Below are 16,335 nucleotides of genomic sequence, written 5' to 3'. Positions count from 1 at the left end.
CTCCACTGACCTGGGCCCTGCTTCAATGCTCATAGTGAGTCTGGGCTCCTCAGTCCACATCTCAACCACCAGGGATGTGGGAGCTGGGGTTTTCAGGCATGCCTACCCACCTTTCACCAGGGAGGTAACTGGCCTGGCATTTCTGGGGAGCTACCCAGACATAGGTTGTTCCACCAGACCACCCTTCCCCAGCAGGGTGTAGTGTCAGGTCATACCCAGGATCAAGGGGCCTCCTCCTTCCTCAAAGCCCCAACCTTTACCTCTGAAATGTTGCCTCCTCAGCTGGTAGCAGCAGACTGCTGCCTTGCAGTTCAGAAACCCAGTCCTTATATACTCTAGGTGGGCCCTGTTCCCCAGGCAACTCTGCTTGATTACCACCACAGGTAGCTGTGGGCTGCCTGACTGCTGCTCAGGCCCCTGATAGTAACAGAGCACAGAGTGCTCTGTTACAATATTAAAGAGAAGGGAGATTCCATTTCTATAATTCACTGTTAAGAACAATACTGGATGGGGGCTATATTTTAAAGCTTGATAAATAAAGTTTCAACTGTAAAAGTCCTACTAAGGAAAATAAGAAATCATATAAGGAAACTCCATGTAGCAAGATGAATTAATTTATGGAATTTCAGAAATATGAAGAAGTTAAAAATAAAGTTTTTCAGTGATTTTTTTTTAAACCAGCTTTTATTTAAAAAAAAATACTGGGCTTATTCTGGTCCCAGCTATCACCCCTTTGCACAGGTTCAACAGTGCAAAAAGTGGTTTAAAACTTACTCAAGAAATATATGTTTTACCCAATAGTTTTAAATTGCAGTTATCATTCAGCAACTCTCCCATCTCCTCCAGCCAAAACTACTACCATATCAGCAATAACTATTGATGGTACAAAAGATTTAGCCAATTTCTCCTTACTACTGAAACATCTCTAAATTCCTCTTTATGACAAGGGGCTATAAGAAAAAAAACTGCAACAGTTGTTGGTTCCTTCCTCACAAGCAGAATTCTCAGCTTCTGTTTCATAAGATTTTACAACCGGTTTTGTAACAAAAAACATTCTAGAGATAGGTCCAGGCATTTCTGGGAAACTGCATAGTCACAAGCATCACCAGGCTTTTTTTAAAGAGCTGTTCTATGATATAGCCATAATGCTTTAAGTAAACGGAGATGAGGTACACCCAAGAAGAACATTCTTAATTGTCATCAGCTTTGAAAAACATGCTGACACTAAGTTTTAGATTTTGGTCTTTCTTGGAAACAGTACAAAAAATATATAGGGCCCAATGTTCCCTAAATCAATAATATTATAATAGTGTAGCTACAAACAAAAAAAAAAATCCTAGTGCAATTTTAAGTGTTGGCAAAGGAAATAAAATCACATTTTTTTTCAGAAGTGAGAATTTTTTGGGTGGTATCTTTTCCTAGACCAAGTATATAGCTGGAAGAGTTACTGGACAAACCTTCAGGCATCCTTAGGTCACTTGATGCTTGAAATCTTGTCCAGTAGCTTTCCCAACAATACATTTGGTCCAATAAAAGATATCACTAAAATGCCTTGCCTCTTGTACTTTTTCTGGACCATCATGGCTGTCACAATATTCCAACATTACTTTTTCAGAAAAGTTCAAGCACCAAAAAAGAGCAGCACTCTCCCAGACTACATGATGAATACATTAGGAGGAATTATTCCATAATAAACAGTTGAATTGAATGGTTAGAATAAGTAGTTTGGTTCACAACTAAGAAACGGTTTTAAATGTTCATTTCCATTCCCACCAGAACTCCATGCAATGTTTGATTGGGTTTTTTTTTTTAAATCAAATTAAAACTGTGACAGTTCTTCAGAATGTATATTATTTGTTTTCTATGGATACAAATATTTGTAAATTAGAAGAAGGTAATAAAGTTATGCATTATTAACTAAACATTCACCGCAAAGAGGATTCGTTGCTGTGAGTAATGGAAGAGAAGGGGGATTATTAATAATCGTACAACTTTGTTACCATTAATAGTGTGAAAATAAAAGACATATGGTAAGGAAGGGAAAGGAATTTGTGTTTAGAAATAGACATATTTGACTTCAATACATGTTTAGTATAAAGAGAGTTCACCTACTGGATCATTAGGATTGTACTGGATGACGTATTCTATCTGGCCATTAGGACCATCATCTATGTCAGTGGCACCATTGTTCCCAGAGAATCCTGTAAAGATGGTGGTTCCGACTGGTGTTAACTGCAACAACAGGAACAAGCATATTTCAAAAACACTTAGAAATTACAGAAAAATGTAGCACTGATATGATAAATTTAAATTGGTAACAGCACTAGTGCATAGATAAATCCACTATGCCCTCTCTCAATATCAAGAACCTAAAAAAGCAAGGTAAAAGGCAATTTTATGCACCCAATATTTTCAGACTCTGGTCTAGTTCATATTATTTGTCCCTTTTAAGGGGAGAAGTCAATACTCAATTTTAATCATCCAAGCTGTAATTTGTCAAAATTATATTGCCTTTGGTAAAATGCTCATGTTAAATGACTTAAAGGTTTGGAAATGATAACTTTAGTAAGAATAAAGAAGGTATAAAGAGAAAAATCAAAGAACACATTTCCTTTTCAGGTTGAGGTACATTGATAAATTTGTTCAGAGGAACATTTAATATATATTTATTCAACAGTGCCTCCATGAAATTGTGAAGAGTATAATATAATGCAAGATAAAGGCAATATATACACACACTTAAAATCTTAATATTTCCAGATTTACCAGAATACATGTATACAAGTAATACTCAGGCTAGTCAGATACTCAGAAATCCAACAGTTCTTGTTAGAATAGTACAAAATGAAAGAAAGTGCATCTCCATCTGGCTTTGGGCAACAGAATGCTGCTAAAATTTTGTTTTGATAATATGGGCTATCCTAAACCTAGTGGAGATAAGTGTTAAGCCTGGCCCCCAGGAATCAATACCAAAGCTCACATCAATTTCAGTATGGGAAGGATTGTATCCTTCATATTCAGAGACTTTAAAACAGTCATTATGAAAGCAGAAAAACAAAGGACAGTCCCCTCCCCCACACCATTTGTGTTATATAAAATGATTAAAAGTAAGTAGTAAAAAAACAGTTTAAGAAATCAGCCGCCATAAAAGGAGGAGCTGTTGACCTCTTTTTTTGATTTAGTAAACAAGGGGCACATCTACACGTGTACTTTATTGCTCAGTAGACGAATTTGCTGCACAGTAAAATGCCACTGACTATACATGCACGGCAATTAGGCCAGTGTAGGTTAATTTACTGTACTGTCAGATAGCCCCATCAGACAAAAGTAAAATCTGATGTTGAAGTAAATTAATGGGCCTAAATGTACATGTAGATGGTGATGTGTAGATTAATTTACTCCACATCAAATTGCACTAGAATTTATTTAGATGCGTTAATTGCAGGTGTAGACGTGCTCAGGTTGTACTTGGGTGGGCATCGAATGGGATCTTGAGAACAAAGACTATGTCTATCCAGCTGTGCCAAAACTGGTAATAAGGCCAATTTGCTCAGCCCTCCACATTATGCACACTTACTGTATGCATTAGCATGTGCACACAGATGTAATTACACTGTTTCCATTTTAGAACACAGCCTCCTCCATAGTGCTTGAAAATGCCACAGCTAGGGATAGTTATCTTACCAGATAAACTTCACCAGAATCTGCCATTCAGAATACAAAGCAACAGCATAACCTCTGCTCCTGCCCGTTAACTGTAAGAGTAGCTGTTCTCAGATTATACCAATGGATTTAACAACTTGATTTTCACATTAATGGAACTCAAAAGTCACACTTCTGTTTTTTGTTTAAGATTCCTATTTAGCTGTTACGTGACATGCAGCACAACATGCAACAGAACATCAGCTTCCTTGTTTTTCAGGCCTTCTATCCCTGTGTAGAGAGAGCAGAAAAGTTTTGCCCCACTGAATGTATACACAGTTAAATATTTTTAAAAATCCCTTAAAATTCTTATAATTGTGGAGTATGATGCCCCTGAATTACTATATTCCATAGTAACTAAGAACTACCAGCTTTCATTGTGCTTTCATGTTTCTGGAGCTCATAGGCTGAGTGGTCCTTTCTGATTTTTAAAATTGTTTTTGCTCTTATTACTTAGGGAGCTAGTAGTTGACTTAGATTTCTCTAACCAACGTTTAAGAGCCAGGAACACTGAAGCTCTAGAATAAAATCCATTTGTTTGCAGAGTCTTGTTCAAGATGAACACTGTATACGGATCGTTTTTCTTAATACCAAACTGCATTATCTATACTTAACACCACAACAACTATAAATATTTTTGCTACAAACTTGATTTGCTTGTCATTGGCATAGGCAATAAAAATACTATATGTTTTATAGATATTGTGAGTAAAGGGAGTTAACTTTCCTCACGTCCTATTAATTGCTTTCATAAGTCAGTCTCCATGGAGATAATTGCCTTATGATCTGCACACAAGACTCATTGCCTTAAATCTTTGGTGCAGCAGCAGCCATAAAAGAATTTAGAAAAACAATTATCTCAGAAAGCTGAATTGTGGCTGAAACAGTATGAAATCAGAGCTAAATACCATAAACCAAAGTTAGATATGTTACTGTTTAACTATTAAGGACAGCATTTTTCAGATTTATTTTCTTTAGGAGGAGTATTAAAAAAATAAAACAAATAAAAAATCTACTTCAAAAGCTGTGTGGTAAAATATAAATCTTTTAAGAATGCAATAGTTTTAACCACTGAAGCCAATTCTCATTTAATCTTATTATTGGAATGGGATTTGCATCAATACTTGCTGATTTGAGAAAGTTTACATGACAAAAGATACTTTCCCAACCACACTATGTCAGAATGGTAAAAAACTAGAGATCTGTGAAAAAATACAGAAAAATGGGTCTGAAATGCATGGCGATGTATATCCCAATTCAAACTAGCATGTAGAGACTTAAACACTCTATATAATTGAGGGACTGCTAGTATAGAACTGAGTTAGGCCAACCATGATGGAGTAAGTAATTTCCTGGTTTCTATAAGGAAGATATCGTGTCAAATGAAATGGATCAGCTGGACTGGGAACAGCTGGTCTTGGCACAGCTGATCTGCTTCATTGGGCAAAACAGATGTCAGCTGTTGTCCCACAGGATCAGGCTCCTGCAAATTCCTGGAGTGACTGGGGCTGCAAGACAACACCCGTGGGGAACCCCTGAAGGGTTCCCTGCTAGAACAAGACTACCCAGGGAATCCCCAGGTGCTTTTCTGCAAATGTGAGAACCTGGGCAATACTCCTGAACTTCACAGGCCAACCCTGAATGCCCCAAGGACTCTCAGGAACAGGCCCTGAAGCCCCAAGAGTGCCTACCCATGGACAAATTCATGCCACATGCTGTGGCCACAAGTTTTGGGCATTTCTGACAAGGCATGCATTTGCTTGGCCTTTGTTCTTGCCATATAGTTTTTTATGGCTGCACAAAAGTGACGTCTGTTTCCAGCTTATGATAGCCACTTGCTCAGGATTTGGAATTGGTTTAAAGAGCTGTACCTTTTTAGAAAAGGGGAGGAAAAAGATTACTTGCTGGGAAACAAAATACAGCTTTTCGTAGGCATCCTTTTTCTACTATCTGGTAGAACTATTGTGTTAAATCAGGGGAAAAAGCACAGATAACTAAATCAAAATTTACAAATAAAATCACATAAGAGAGAGGGAAGACTCAGAGTCAGATTAAATAAAATGTTTACGCTCTATATCCATGTCCATCACTAGATTGCACTAGAATCTCTGCTTTATTTTTTTAAGTATTATTTTGGGCTAGAGACAGACATTCAAAAAGCCTGAGCCTGAATTAATTCAATCTTTGCAGGTTAGTCTAACCTGCCTAAATTGAACCAGTTTGCAACTTCACAGACATCCTTTCTGGGCTGAAGAAATGCTGACACATGCCTGCAGTGGCTCAGGTTAGAAGCCAGAGGGGGGCAGTGCTAGAGCAGCCCTCCTTTCCTTCCACAGTGCTGAGCTGAGGGGGGGCATGGTCAGACCCCGGCAGGACACACTGATTGGGGAGAGTGTAAACTCCCACCCTGCCTGCACTGTCCCAGGCTTTTCCCCACTTGCTGATCAAGGTGGGTGGAGGGGGAGTGTTACCAGACCCCATCCCCAAGCTAGTACTCTGAGGCAAGGCGGGGGGGGGGGGGTGAAGTGCATACATCTGTTGATGATACTGAGCTTTTCAATCTCCCTCTCCCTCATTCTTCATAGTGTCTGCAAGCCTGACAGGCAAGGGAGCCAGCTGGAGGCTGATAACACAGTGTTTATCAGTCCATTAACAAAACAAAAATACTCTATCATTAATTCAAGCTCTTGTTAAACAGATTTTTTTCCAAGGAAGGAATGGAGGGACATTACTAGCTGATTAGCTGCACAAAACTCTAAGCAGACACTGTTCTGTCCCCTTGTCCCAGTGAAACACACACACACACACACACACACACACACACCCCTCTCAGCATTAGCTAGCATACCACATGCCTTGGGTGTGTGGGGCTGGGCTCCATGCTGTTGAAGTGGGAGGGAAGGGGGGAATCCCCCCTTCCCCCCTCTGCTGTGCCTGCAGTCTCCATTGGAGCTCTGGCTAGGAAGCAGAGGGACAGGGCCAGCCCTGTTCTCTGGAGCAGAGAGTACAGCCCAGGGCTGCAAAACATCTGGGATGCTGGGGAACTCTGGTTTAACTTAAACCAGGAAGGGGTCTGGAACACATTTTGCATAAACCAGTTTGACCCAAATCAGTTGTCAGATACTACATTCAACCAGGTTTATCTTTAACCAGTGTCAGCCATTTTAAAACTGGTTTATGTGCACTAAACATCTGTTACAGGTTTAACCTAACTTCTGATCACTGAAGCTGTTTTTTTTTTCATGTAATGTCTGTCCCTAGCCTTAGTCTTCAGTGGGCTTACTCATGGCCAGATTTAGGCATCTTTCAGTCCCTAAAGATGAAAATAATTGCCTAGATGGATTTTCTAAAGTGCCTCAATACAGCTTCCATTGACATTTAGAGACCTCTTATTTCCTCCTTTTTATGCGAAGTAATTATAAATTCAGTTGTAAAGCTGCTAATATATCCATCAAAACAAAGACAGTTTTGGTGTTACTGTCTTCTTGCAACACAAATGGTCTTAATCTATATCCATCTAATAAATTCATGTGCTGTTTTTCTTCAGATGTATAAAAGACATTTAATTTCATTAAGGGCACATGATATAAGTCATTTTGAAATTCTAACTCAATAAAAGCAACTGATTAAACATAAATTTCCTGCAAATTTGAAGTTCTGGAACCCGATCCCAATTAAAAACAAACAAACAGCCTTCCACTTCAGGTTAAATTTCAAACGGTGTACCAAGAGATCTCTCTTTTTGTCTACCAGGCCACATTTAAAAAAAACCCCAAACAAACAGAACAAAAACAACAACAAATGTTAGTAACAGAGTGGTCTCCATTAAGATCATTACAATTACTATTTATACTTGGTTACTATTCCCCATAATCTATGTTATTTCTTATGCCAAATGTAGGAATGACATAGCTCATTAACCAGAGAAAGTAAATTTTCAATATCTGTATAGTTATCACGATGGGTTCTTTATTTCTTCCAGTTATTAGTTTGATTAAATAAAAATCCATTTAAGACTAAGGTAGAAGAGAATACATTTACTGACTAAAATAATGGGTTTCATCCATTCAAACTTTATTGCTAAGTGATAGTCAAAGGGGCATGGTTGTAAAAATGAGAAATGTATAAAAGGAATCTAAATTCTAGAAAAAATATTCAGTGATATAAAATAACACAATTGTAATTGCATATTCTAAAAAATAAAGGTCTAAAGCTGCAGTTTGACTTTATTCATTGTATTTAAAATAACAATATAGATGGGTTATATTAGTCTCCATGAATTTAGCATATGAACTCTAATAGCCTGCTAGTCTTAGGTCATACACAGGCAATACATTTGCAAGCTTTAACATGCCCCTGTAGCAGTATGAAAAGTGATCATACAGCCATTCAAGCTGTTGGCAGCACTATAATGATCCTGAAAGTACTATGAAATAGAAGAATTTATCCATGTCACAACCCTATGTATAATACTGGTACAATTACACATAGTGCTACAGGGACCCCCTAGCATCCCACAATACTCCCTTCCCCTTTCCCCACTCCTTGTAGCCTGCTTGCTGACAGTGGGCCAGGGGAGCTCTGCTGAGACCCTGGTGGCCCCATGGCTACAGCTCTGCTGGCCATGGATCTTGCACCCCTGCCTGGACTAACTCCCTGATTGGTGGAGCCCAGGCAGCTAGGAACTTTGCATAGCTCTGACCCTGTCCCTGGTACTACAAGGCTAATTAGCAGCACTGGACAGCTGAGAGCTCTGTCAACTGATCATTGCCCGCCTGACTACTTCCTTTACAGCTTTGTGATATTGTGTATTGAGTATTGTGAACAATTATCTCGACACCATAAAAAACATGGCTAAACAGAGCAGTTTTTAAAATCAACTTTGAAGACCAGATTCAATTACCACCACAACAGAAGCCAGATCTGAGCATGAAGGAGGAGCCCTTCTTATTCAAATACCACCATGTGGGAAGTGTAAAAATTATTATATTAACTTTTACCTCACAACTCTGCCTTACCAAAATAACCTAATGTAACATATTTTACACATACAATTGATAAGAAATGTTTATTGCATCTCTCATTTCAGGAGAAATCACAGTGAGCAACTGATTCTTAAATTAGACACTTCCATCTACAAGATGAAATGTTTTAAGTTTAGTTTAGATTCATGTAAAAAACAAAATCCAGGGAGATACAGTCATTTTATTGAGAAGATATTTTATATCACAGACTATGAAATACAGAAATCATTACAGGGAGTGGCATTTCATTAAAAGCAGTAAAATAGCCATTTCATAACAACAAGAGAAAACTGAAAGTGAGGGAAAGTAAGGGAAAGTGCGAGTCCTTTACTAAATGGGGGAGGCAACCTTAAGACAGATGATGAGAAAAAGCCTGAAGTATTTGATGACTTTTCTTACCTCAGTCTTCACATGCAGTGTGGTTCCCAGAGTTACGGTTTCTGGCATCACAGTTTGGGAAGGAAGAGAGAAGCCAACAGTGGTGAAAGAACAGTATAGGACTATTTAGAAAAACTGGATGTGTACAGGTCCATGGGATTGGTCCACAGCAATGCAACTGAGGATGCTGAGGGAAGTGGTTGATGTGACTGGAGAGCTGCTGGCCATATACTATGAACTTATAATACTGGAGAAACTGGGCTGGGGTGGGATGGAGGAGAGAAGGGACAGAATCTGTCCTGAAATTTACATGTAGTGAAGTTACTATTTAACAAACAGAAATGGATTTTGTGTAACAAATGGCAATGTTACAGAAAGTATTTCATGCTTTACTAAATTTTATAATAAGCAGTTTAGTATAAGTTTAGTATCGGTGCAGAGATCACAAAATTGATACGTTTCTACAGATACATAGGTTGCTTTTATGACATCTTTTGTCATATAGAATTGTTTTCATGGAAATTTCTTTTTGCCAGTGCATAGTAAAATAGTTTGTGAAATTATTGGCCTTTGCTCAGAGTCAAATATACTAGTCAAACTAGTTCTAGAAACTGAAAACCACCCTCTCTACTTTTCACTTTGAGGGTTTGGCAGGATGGATGAAACAAAGGAAACTTAATTTAGCATATAAGATCTGACTATATATATAAATCCTTTTTTCAGATTTGACAGACAAATTAGTACTTTGGAAATGAATGTAGTCTCCAATAGTGAACACACTTTGTTGTTTATAGCAGAAGATTATTCATACCTTTTCATGTACATATTTTGTTCATAAGGTCTATAAAAATCTCTGCATATTTCTTCTCTTGTTCACATCTCTACTCTGAGATCATTCTTCTCCGTTATTTACCCCCATTTATCTCCCGTTTTCCTGTTATGTTTTCTCTTTACATCCTTCTCCCACATTTTTTTTTGAGAGATTGATCAAGTGCTCTGCTTGATTTGGAGCAAGAACTTGAATATCGGTCTACTATAAAAATTGGTCCCTCTTTTTTACTCTTTCCTTTTGGAAACATTCCATTTGACATAAGTAATATAAAATGTATTGGACCACAGTGACTGTACATTATACTGTACTGCATAGCCCTGTAATTAGGGCACATGGGACCCATCTACTTTGCATTCCTGTCCCTGCTGGGGATGCTTGCTTGTACCTACCTGCACCCACTTGTATGCACCAAGACAGGGGTCTTGAGAATGGCTGTGGTGGACTGTACCTGGGTTTGGTATGTGAGAACTCAAAAGCAGGCATCCATATATTCATAGATGTTAGGGTCGGAAGGGACCTCAATAGATCATCGAGTCCAACCCCCTGCATAAGCTGGAAAGTGTGCTGGGTCTAGATGACCCCAGCTAGATACTCATCTAATCTCCTCTTGAAGACCCCCAGGGTAGGGGAGAGCACCACCTCCCTTGGGAGCCCGTTCCAGACCTTGGCCACTCGAACTGTGAAGAAGTTCTTCCTAATGTCCAATCTAAATCTGTTCTCTGCTAGCTTGTGGCCATTATTTCTTGTAACCCCCGGGGGCGCCTTGGTGAATAAAACCTCACCAATTCCCTTCTGTGCCCCCGTGATGAACTTATAGGCAGCCACAAGGTCGCCTCTCAACCTTCTCTTGCAGAGGCTGAAAAGGTCCAGTTTCTCTAGTCTTAGAGAATCCCTAGAATTCCAGGAAAACTGTGTAGATAAACTCAATGACTTTGTCCTCCGCTCTTTTCATTTTGATCAGAAATTCCATTCTGAACCCAAGAAACCTTGTCAATGATATTTTTTGTAGAAAGACAAATATGTTTTTGAGGAAAATATATTTTAAATTAATTGACTTTCATTATGTCATAATGGGATGTGCTATCAATACATTGTTATTATTGGAAAGCATCATCAAAATATGTCAATATTATGTACAGAGGAATCTAGGAAGTTTGGCACCCTGGACACAGGGAAGGGAGGATGCAGAGTGACAGCAGAGTGTGGTGTGCACTGAAGAGTCTTATGTCTCCATATACAGGCCACTGCTGCTGTGGTACTTGCCCCTGGACATATGCCACTAATGCCACAGTATGGGCTCCTGTAGAGCTTCCTTTCTGGTGCCCCCTCTAAATTAGCACTGAGGACTGCTGCCCCACTTCCCCATCCCTAGTTATGCTGCTGGTTATAGATTACTTGGATGTTAAAAAGAAGTTGTGATGGGAACTGAAGCATCAGTGATCAGAGCTCCCAGATATAGGGGGAGAAGGGGCAGGGGGAAGAGGGAGGGGATCTTGTGTTCCCATGGCTGGGAGCTCCATCAGCTAATTGGGGCTTCCAGCCAGGGCTGTTTACTGTACTCCCACAGCTGGGACCCTCAATCATTTATCTAGAGTTCTTAGCCTCCAGAGCACATAGGTGTGCGCTCCAGAGTCTAGAAGCAGTGATAACATGTTCAATTAAACATGTGACAGAAAACAGTGACTAAGTTTCTACATATTTTGCGCAATAACTTTGTCACTTAATGGTGTAATAAAACCAGGAATAACTGAATGAACATTTGGCCAGGTCACTAAAGACATGAATACTGAATTAACCACATATTGAATGTAACGTGTGTGAAGGGCCTTAAAAACATGAATGGATGTAAAGCAGCTGAGTACAATTTTATGATAATGTTACCACCTAAAAATTCCACCTGTCACCTGAAAGTGCCATGAATTTGGATCCTATATATTTGCAGGACTGAATGGCTTCATGACATATCTGCCAAGGAATGAAGGTTGTTTCCCGATTCATTCAAATAGCGAATGCAATCACCCCTTCATTGCAAAAGCTTATGTAGGGAGAACTCAAGTTATATCCTTGCTACAAAGAGAGTTTGTTGTTACAATGACACTGCTAACTACAGATGACCATTTCAATGAAAAATCCTGGAAGACACAAAGCATATGAAGTTTTTACCTCAATATAGCTAATCAATGTCAACTCTTTCCCTTCCTCTTTCACCCTGGGGTTTAACCCAGCTAGCTACACTAATATAAACTAAAAGGCAAGAGTGAAGAAACAGTTTTCAACATCAAGAAGTCTGCTATGAGGCCAGGAATATTTAAATGCATGGAAGGAGGGATTCAAGTTCATCCGTTTCTTTACTACCTCTCCACTGCACTAGCAAAAGGGAGACAAAAAAGAGTGAAGTAAAGATATATCCATCACAGAAGTTACTTTCATACAAGTTAGTAGAAGAAAGAGAAACCATAGAAGCTCTTCTCCAAACCATTATTCTATCATTAGACATGCTTGTTCTCTTCACAAAATATTTTGTTATTTAAAAAAATAGTTTTAGTTTTGTTTTTCAGTATTTCAGCTCCTGGAAAAGCGATATCATTTCCTGAAGGAAGATGTCAAAATAGGAGTAAAACCAATTACTCTTGACCATCTTGAGTGGCTGACCTTCAGTGGAAAAAAGCAGTAAGTTTTTTAAAGTAAGCCTATTATGAAAGCTATCGAGAAGATTGACAACTGGTCCTTGTGGAGAACGCAATATATTGTAAATAAAAGTTAAGAGACAAAGCAAGAAAAAAAGGGTGACTAAAAGAGGGAACATTTACAGAAAACCCTGTATTTCTAGGGGTAAGAACAATTTATGGAATCACTCAAATGATATATAAAAAAGTAGATGCAGATAGATATATTAATCACCTTCATGACACACTTTAAAAAAAATTCCTATAAGCGCTTATTTACAGAGTTTTAAAAAATGAAGATTTTGGTGGCTCATCTGGCCCTCTGACTACTACCCCATGCTGCTTATCCATGTGGGCACCAATGATACTGCCAGGGGAGACACTGACCAGTTCAAAAGTGACTACAGGGTTGTGGGTGCAAGGGTGAGGGGGTCTGGGGCTCAGACTGTGTTCTTTTTGATCCTTCTGGTCAAGATAAAGGGCCCGGGCAGGAGCATATGCATCCTGCAGATGAACACCTGGCTGAACAGGTGGTGTCACTATCAGGGATTTGGCTTCTTTGATCATGGGATGTTCTTCCAAGAAGGATTGCTGGGAAGAGATGGGATCCATCTGATGAAGAGAGGAAAGAGTGTCTTCACAGACAGGCAAACTAATCTAGTGAGGAGGGATTTAAATTAGGTTTACTGGGGGATGGGAACCAAATCCCTGAAGTAACTGGGGAAGTGGGAGACCTGAAGGAAGAGCCAGAAGGAGGGGGCAACAGGGGAGATGCTCTCATACTTCCTGAGGAATCAGGGCAATCAACTAGTTACCTCAGGTGCCTGTACCAAAATGTACAGAGCCTGGGAAAAGAAGCAGGAAGAACTGGAAGGCCTCACACAATCACAGAACTATGACGTGATTGGAATAACAGAGACTTGATGGCATAGCTTGCATGACTGGAGCACTCTCATGGATGGGTACAAACTGTTCAGGAAAGACAGGCAGGGGAGAAGAGGAGTAAGAGTTGCACTTTATGTAAAAGAGCCATATGACTGCTCAGAGCTCTAGTATGGAACTGGAGATAGGCCTGTTGAGAGTTTTTGGGTTAAGGTTAGAGGTGAGAGCAATGAGGATGATGTCGTGATGTGGGTTTGCTATAGATCACCAGGTCAAGAGGAAGTGGTGGATGAGGCTATCTTCAAACAGCTAGCAGAAGTTTCCCAATCACAAGTCCTCAAGGGGGACTTCAATCACCCTGACATCTGCTGGGAGGGCAATACAGCAGTGCACAGGCAATTCAGGATGTTTTTGGCAAGTATTGAGAACAACTTCCTGATGTAAGTGCTGAAGTGGCCAACTACAGGCCCTGCTCTTCTTGACCTGCTGCTCTCAAACAGGGAAGAATTGGTGGGGAATGTAGTAATGGATGGCAACCTGGACAGCAGTGACCACAAGATGACTGAGTTCAGGATCCTGAAAAAAGGAAGGACAGAGAGAAGCAGAGTATGGACCCTGGACATCACAAAAGCAGACTTTGACTCGCTCAGGGAACTCAGGGGCAAGACCCCCTGGAAAGCCAAACTAGTGTGGGAGAGGAGTCCAGGAGAGCTGGCTGTGCTTTAAAGAAAGCTTACTGAGAGTGCAGGAATAAACCATCCCAATGTGCAGAAAAACTAGCGAGTATGACAGAAGACCACCTTGGTTTACAAGGGAACTCTTTAGTAAACTAAAACACAAAAAAGGCAGCTTGGAAACTTGAAGAAATAACTAGGGAAAAATATAAGACCATTACTTGAGCATGCAGGGATGAAGTCAGGAGTGCCAAAGCACAACTGGAGTTGCAGCTAGCAAGGGATATGAAGGGTAACAAGAAGGGTTTTTACAAGTATCTTGGTAGCAAGAGGAGGGTCAGGGAAAGTGTGGTTTGTTTACTGAATGGGGGAGGCAATCCTATGACAGGATGCAGAAGAGGCTGAAGTGCTTAATGACTTTTTTGCCTTTTTCTTCATAGGCAAGGACAGCTCCCAGACTACTGTACTGGGTAGCACAGTTTGGAGAAGAGGTGAGCAGCCCTTACTGCTGAAAGAACAGGTTAGGGACTATTTAGAAAAGCTTGATGTGTACAAGTCCATGGGGCCAGATAGGATGCACCCAAGGGTGCTGAGGGAGTTGTCTGATGCAATTCCAGAGCCATTGGCCATCATCTTTGAAAACTCATGGTGATCAGGAGAGATCCCAAGTGATTGGAAAAGGGCAAACATAATGGCCATATTCAAGAAAAGGAAAAAGGAGAATCCAGGGAATTAAAGACAAGTTAGCCTCACCTCAGTCCCTGGAGAAATCATGGAGAAAAACCTCAAGGAATCCATCTGTAAGTACTTGGAGGAGAAAAAACATGATTAGGAATAGTCAGCATGAATTCACCAAGGGCAAGTCATGACTGAACAACCTGATTGCCTTCTATGATGAGGTGACTGGCTCTGTGGATATGGGGAGACGAGTGGATGTGGTGTACCTTGATTTTAATAAGGCTTTTTATATGGTCTGTCACAGCATTCTTGCAGGCAAGCTAAGGAAGTATGGGCTGGATCAATGGACTGTAAGGTGCATAGAAAACTGGCTAGAGCATCAGGCCCAGAGGGTAATAGTCAATGGCTCAATGTCTAGTTGGCACCCAGTATCACATGAAGTGCCCCAGGGGTCAGTCCTGGGGCTGGTTTTGTTCAATGTCTTCATCAATGACTTGGAAGATGGCATGTTGTGCACCCTCAGCAAGTTTGCAGATGAAACAAAGCTTGGGGGAGTAGTAGATGTGCTGGAGGGTAGGGCTAGGATTCAGAGCAACCTAGACAAATTGGAGGATTGCACCAAAAGGAATCCCATGAGGTTCAACAAAGACAAGTGCAAAGTCTTGCACTTAGGATCAAACAATCCCATGCACCAATACACACTGGGGCTGACTGGATGGGCAGCAGCTCTGCAGAAAAGGACCTGAGGGTTACCATTGACAAGAAACTGAATACGAGTCAGCAGTGTGCCCTAGTTGCCAAAAAGGCTAATTGCATACTGGGCTGCTTTGGTAGGTGTTTTGCCAGTAGGTCAAGGGAATTTATTATTCCCCTCTATTCAGCACAGATGTGGCCACATCTGGAGTACTGTGTTCAGTTTGGGCTCCCCCACTATAGAAAGGATGTGGACAAATTGGATAGGGTCCAGCAGAGGGTGACAAAAATGGTGAGTGGGTTAGGGCACATGACTTATGAGGAAAGACTGGGAGAACTGGGCTTATTTAGTCTAAATAACAGGAAATGCATGACAAGGTATGGTTGGCCTTCCTGACCATGTCCCCACACAGTCGGCCCATGTTCATTTTGGCATCAATAATGTTCCAAAATCCTTTTCTGCCTCTGCACTGACAAGAAGGGAGTTCCCCAGCCTGTAGCTATGTTGCTGATTCTTCTTCCCCAGGTGTAGCACCTTGCACTTTTCAGTGTTGAAACCCATCCCGTTCTCATCTGCCCACCCTTGTAACCGTCTAGGTCCAATTGCAGGCTATTCCTCCCTTCTAGCATGCCCACATCCCCCCACATCTTAGTGTCATTGGCAAATTTGAATACGGTGCTTTTTACTCCCTCATCCAAGTCACTGATGAAGATGTTGAACAGAGCTGGTCTGAGGACCGAGCCCTGGGGGACCCCATTGCCCACAGCTCTCCAGGTTGAAAATGAGCCATCCACCACGATTTCTG

General features: G+C 40.5%; 1 protein-coding gene across 3 annotated transcripts in view; it reads right to left on the bottom strand.

Annotated features, from left to right (window-relative positions):
- The window catches only part of PCDH15 (protocadherin related 15), a 1,303,618-nt gene that overhangs the window by 597,578 nt on the left and 689,705 nt on the right, over nt 1–16,335 (bottom strand). For all 3 annotated transcript variants that reach the window (XM_059729933.1, XM_059729932.1, XM_019484297.2), the window contains one exon: nt 2,113–2,232. In XM_059729933.1, coding sequence (XP_059585916.1) covers nt 2,113–2,232 — 120 coding nt within the window. The remainder of the gene's footprint in view (nt 1–2,112; nt 2,233–16,335) is intronic.

Source organism: Alligator mississippiensis, chromosome 6 (genome assembly GCF_030867095.1).
Source record: "Alligator mississippiensis isolate rAllMis1 chromosome 6, rAllMis1, whole genome shotgun sequence".
Taxonomy (NCBI): Eukaryota; Metazoa; Chordata; order Crocodylia; family Alligatoridae; genus Alligator; species Alligator mississippiensis.
Note: the sequence above shows the minus strand (reverse complement) of the source record. Positions and strands in the feature narration are given on the sequence as shown.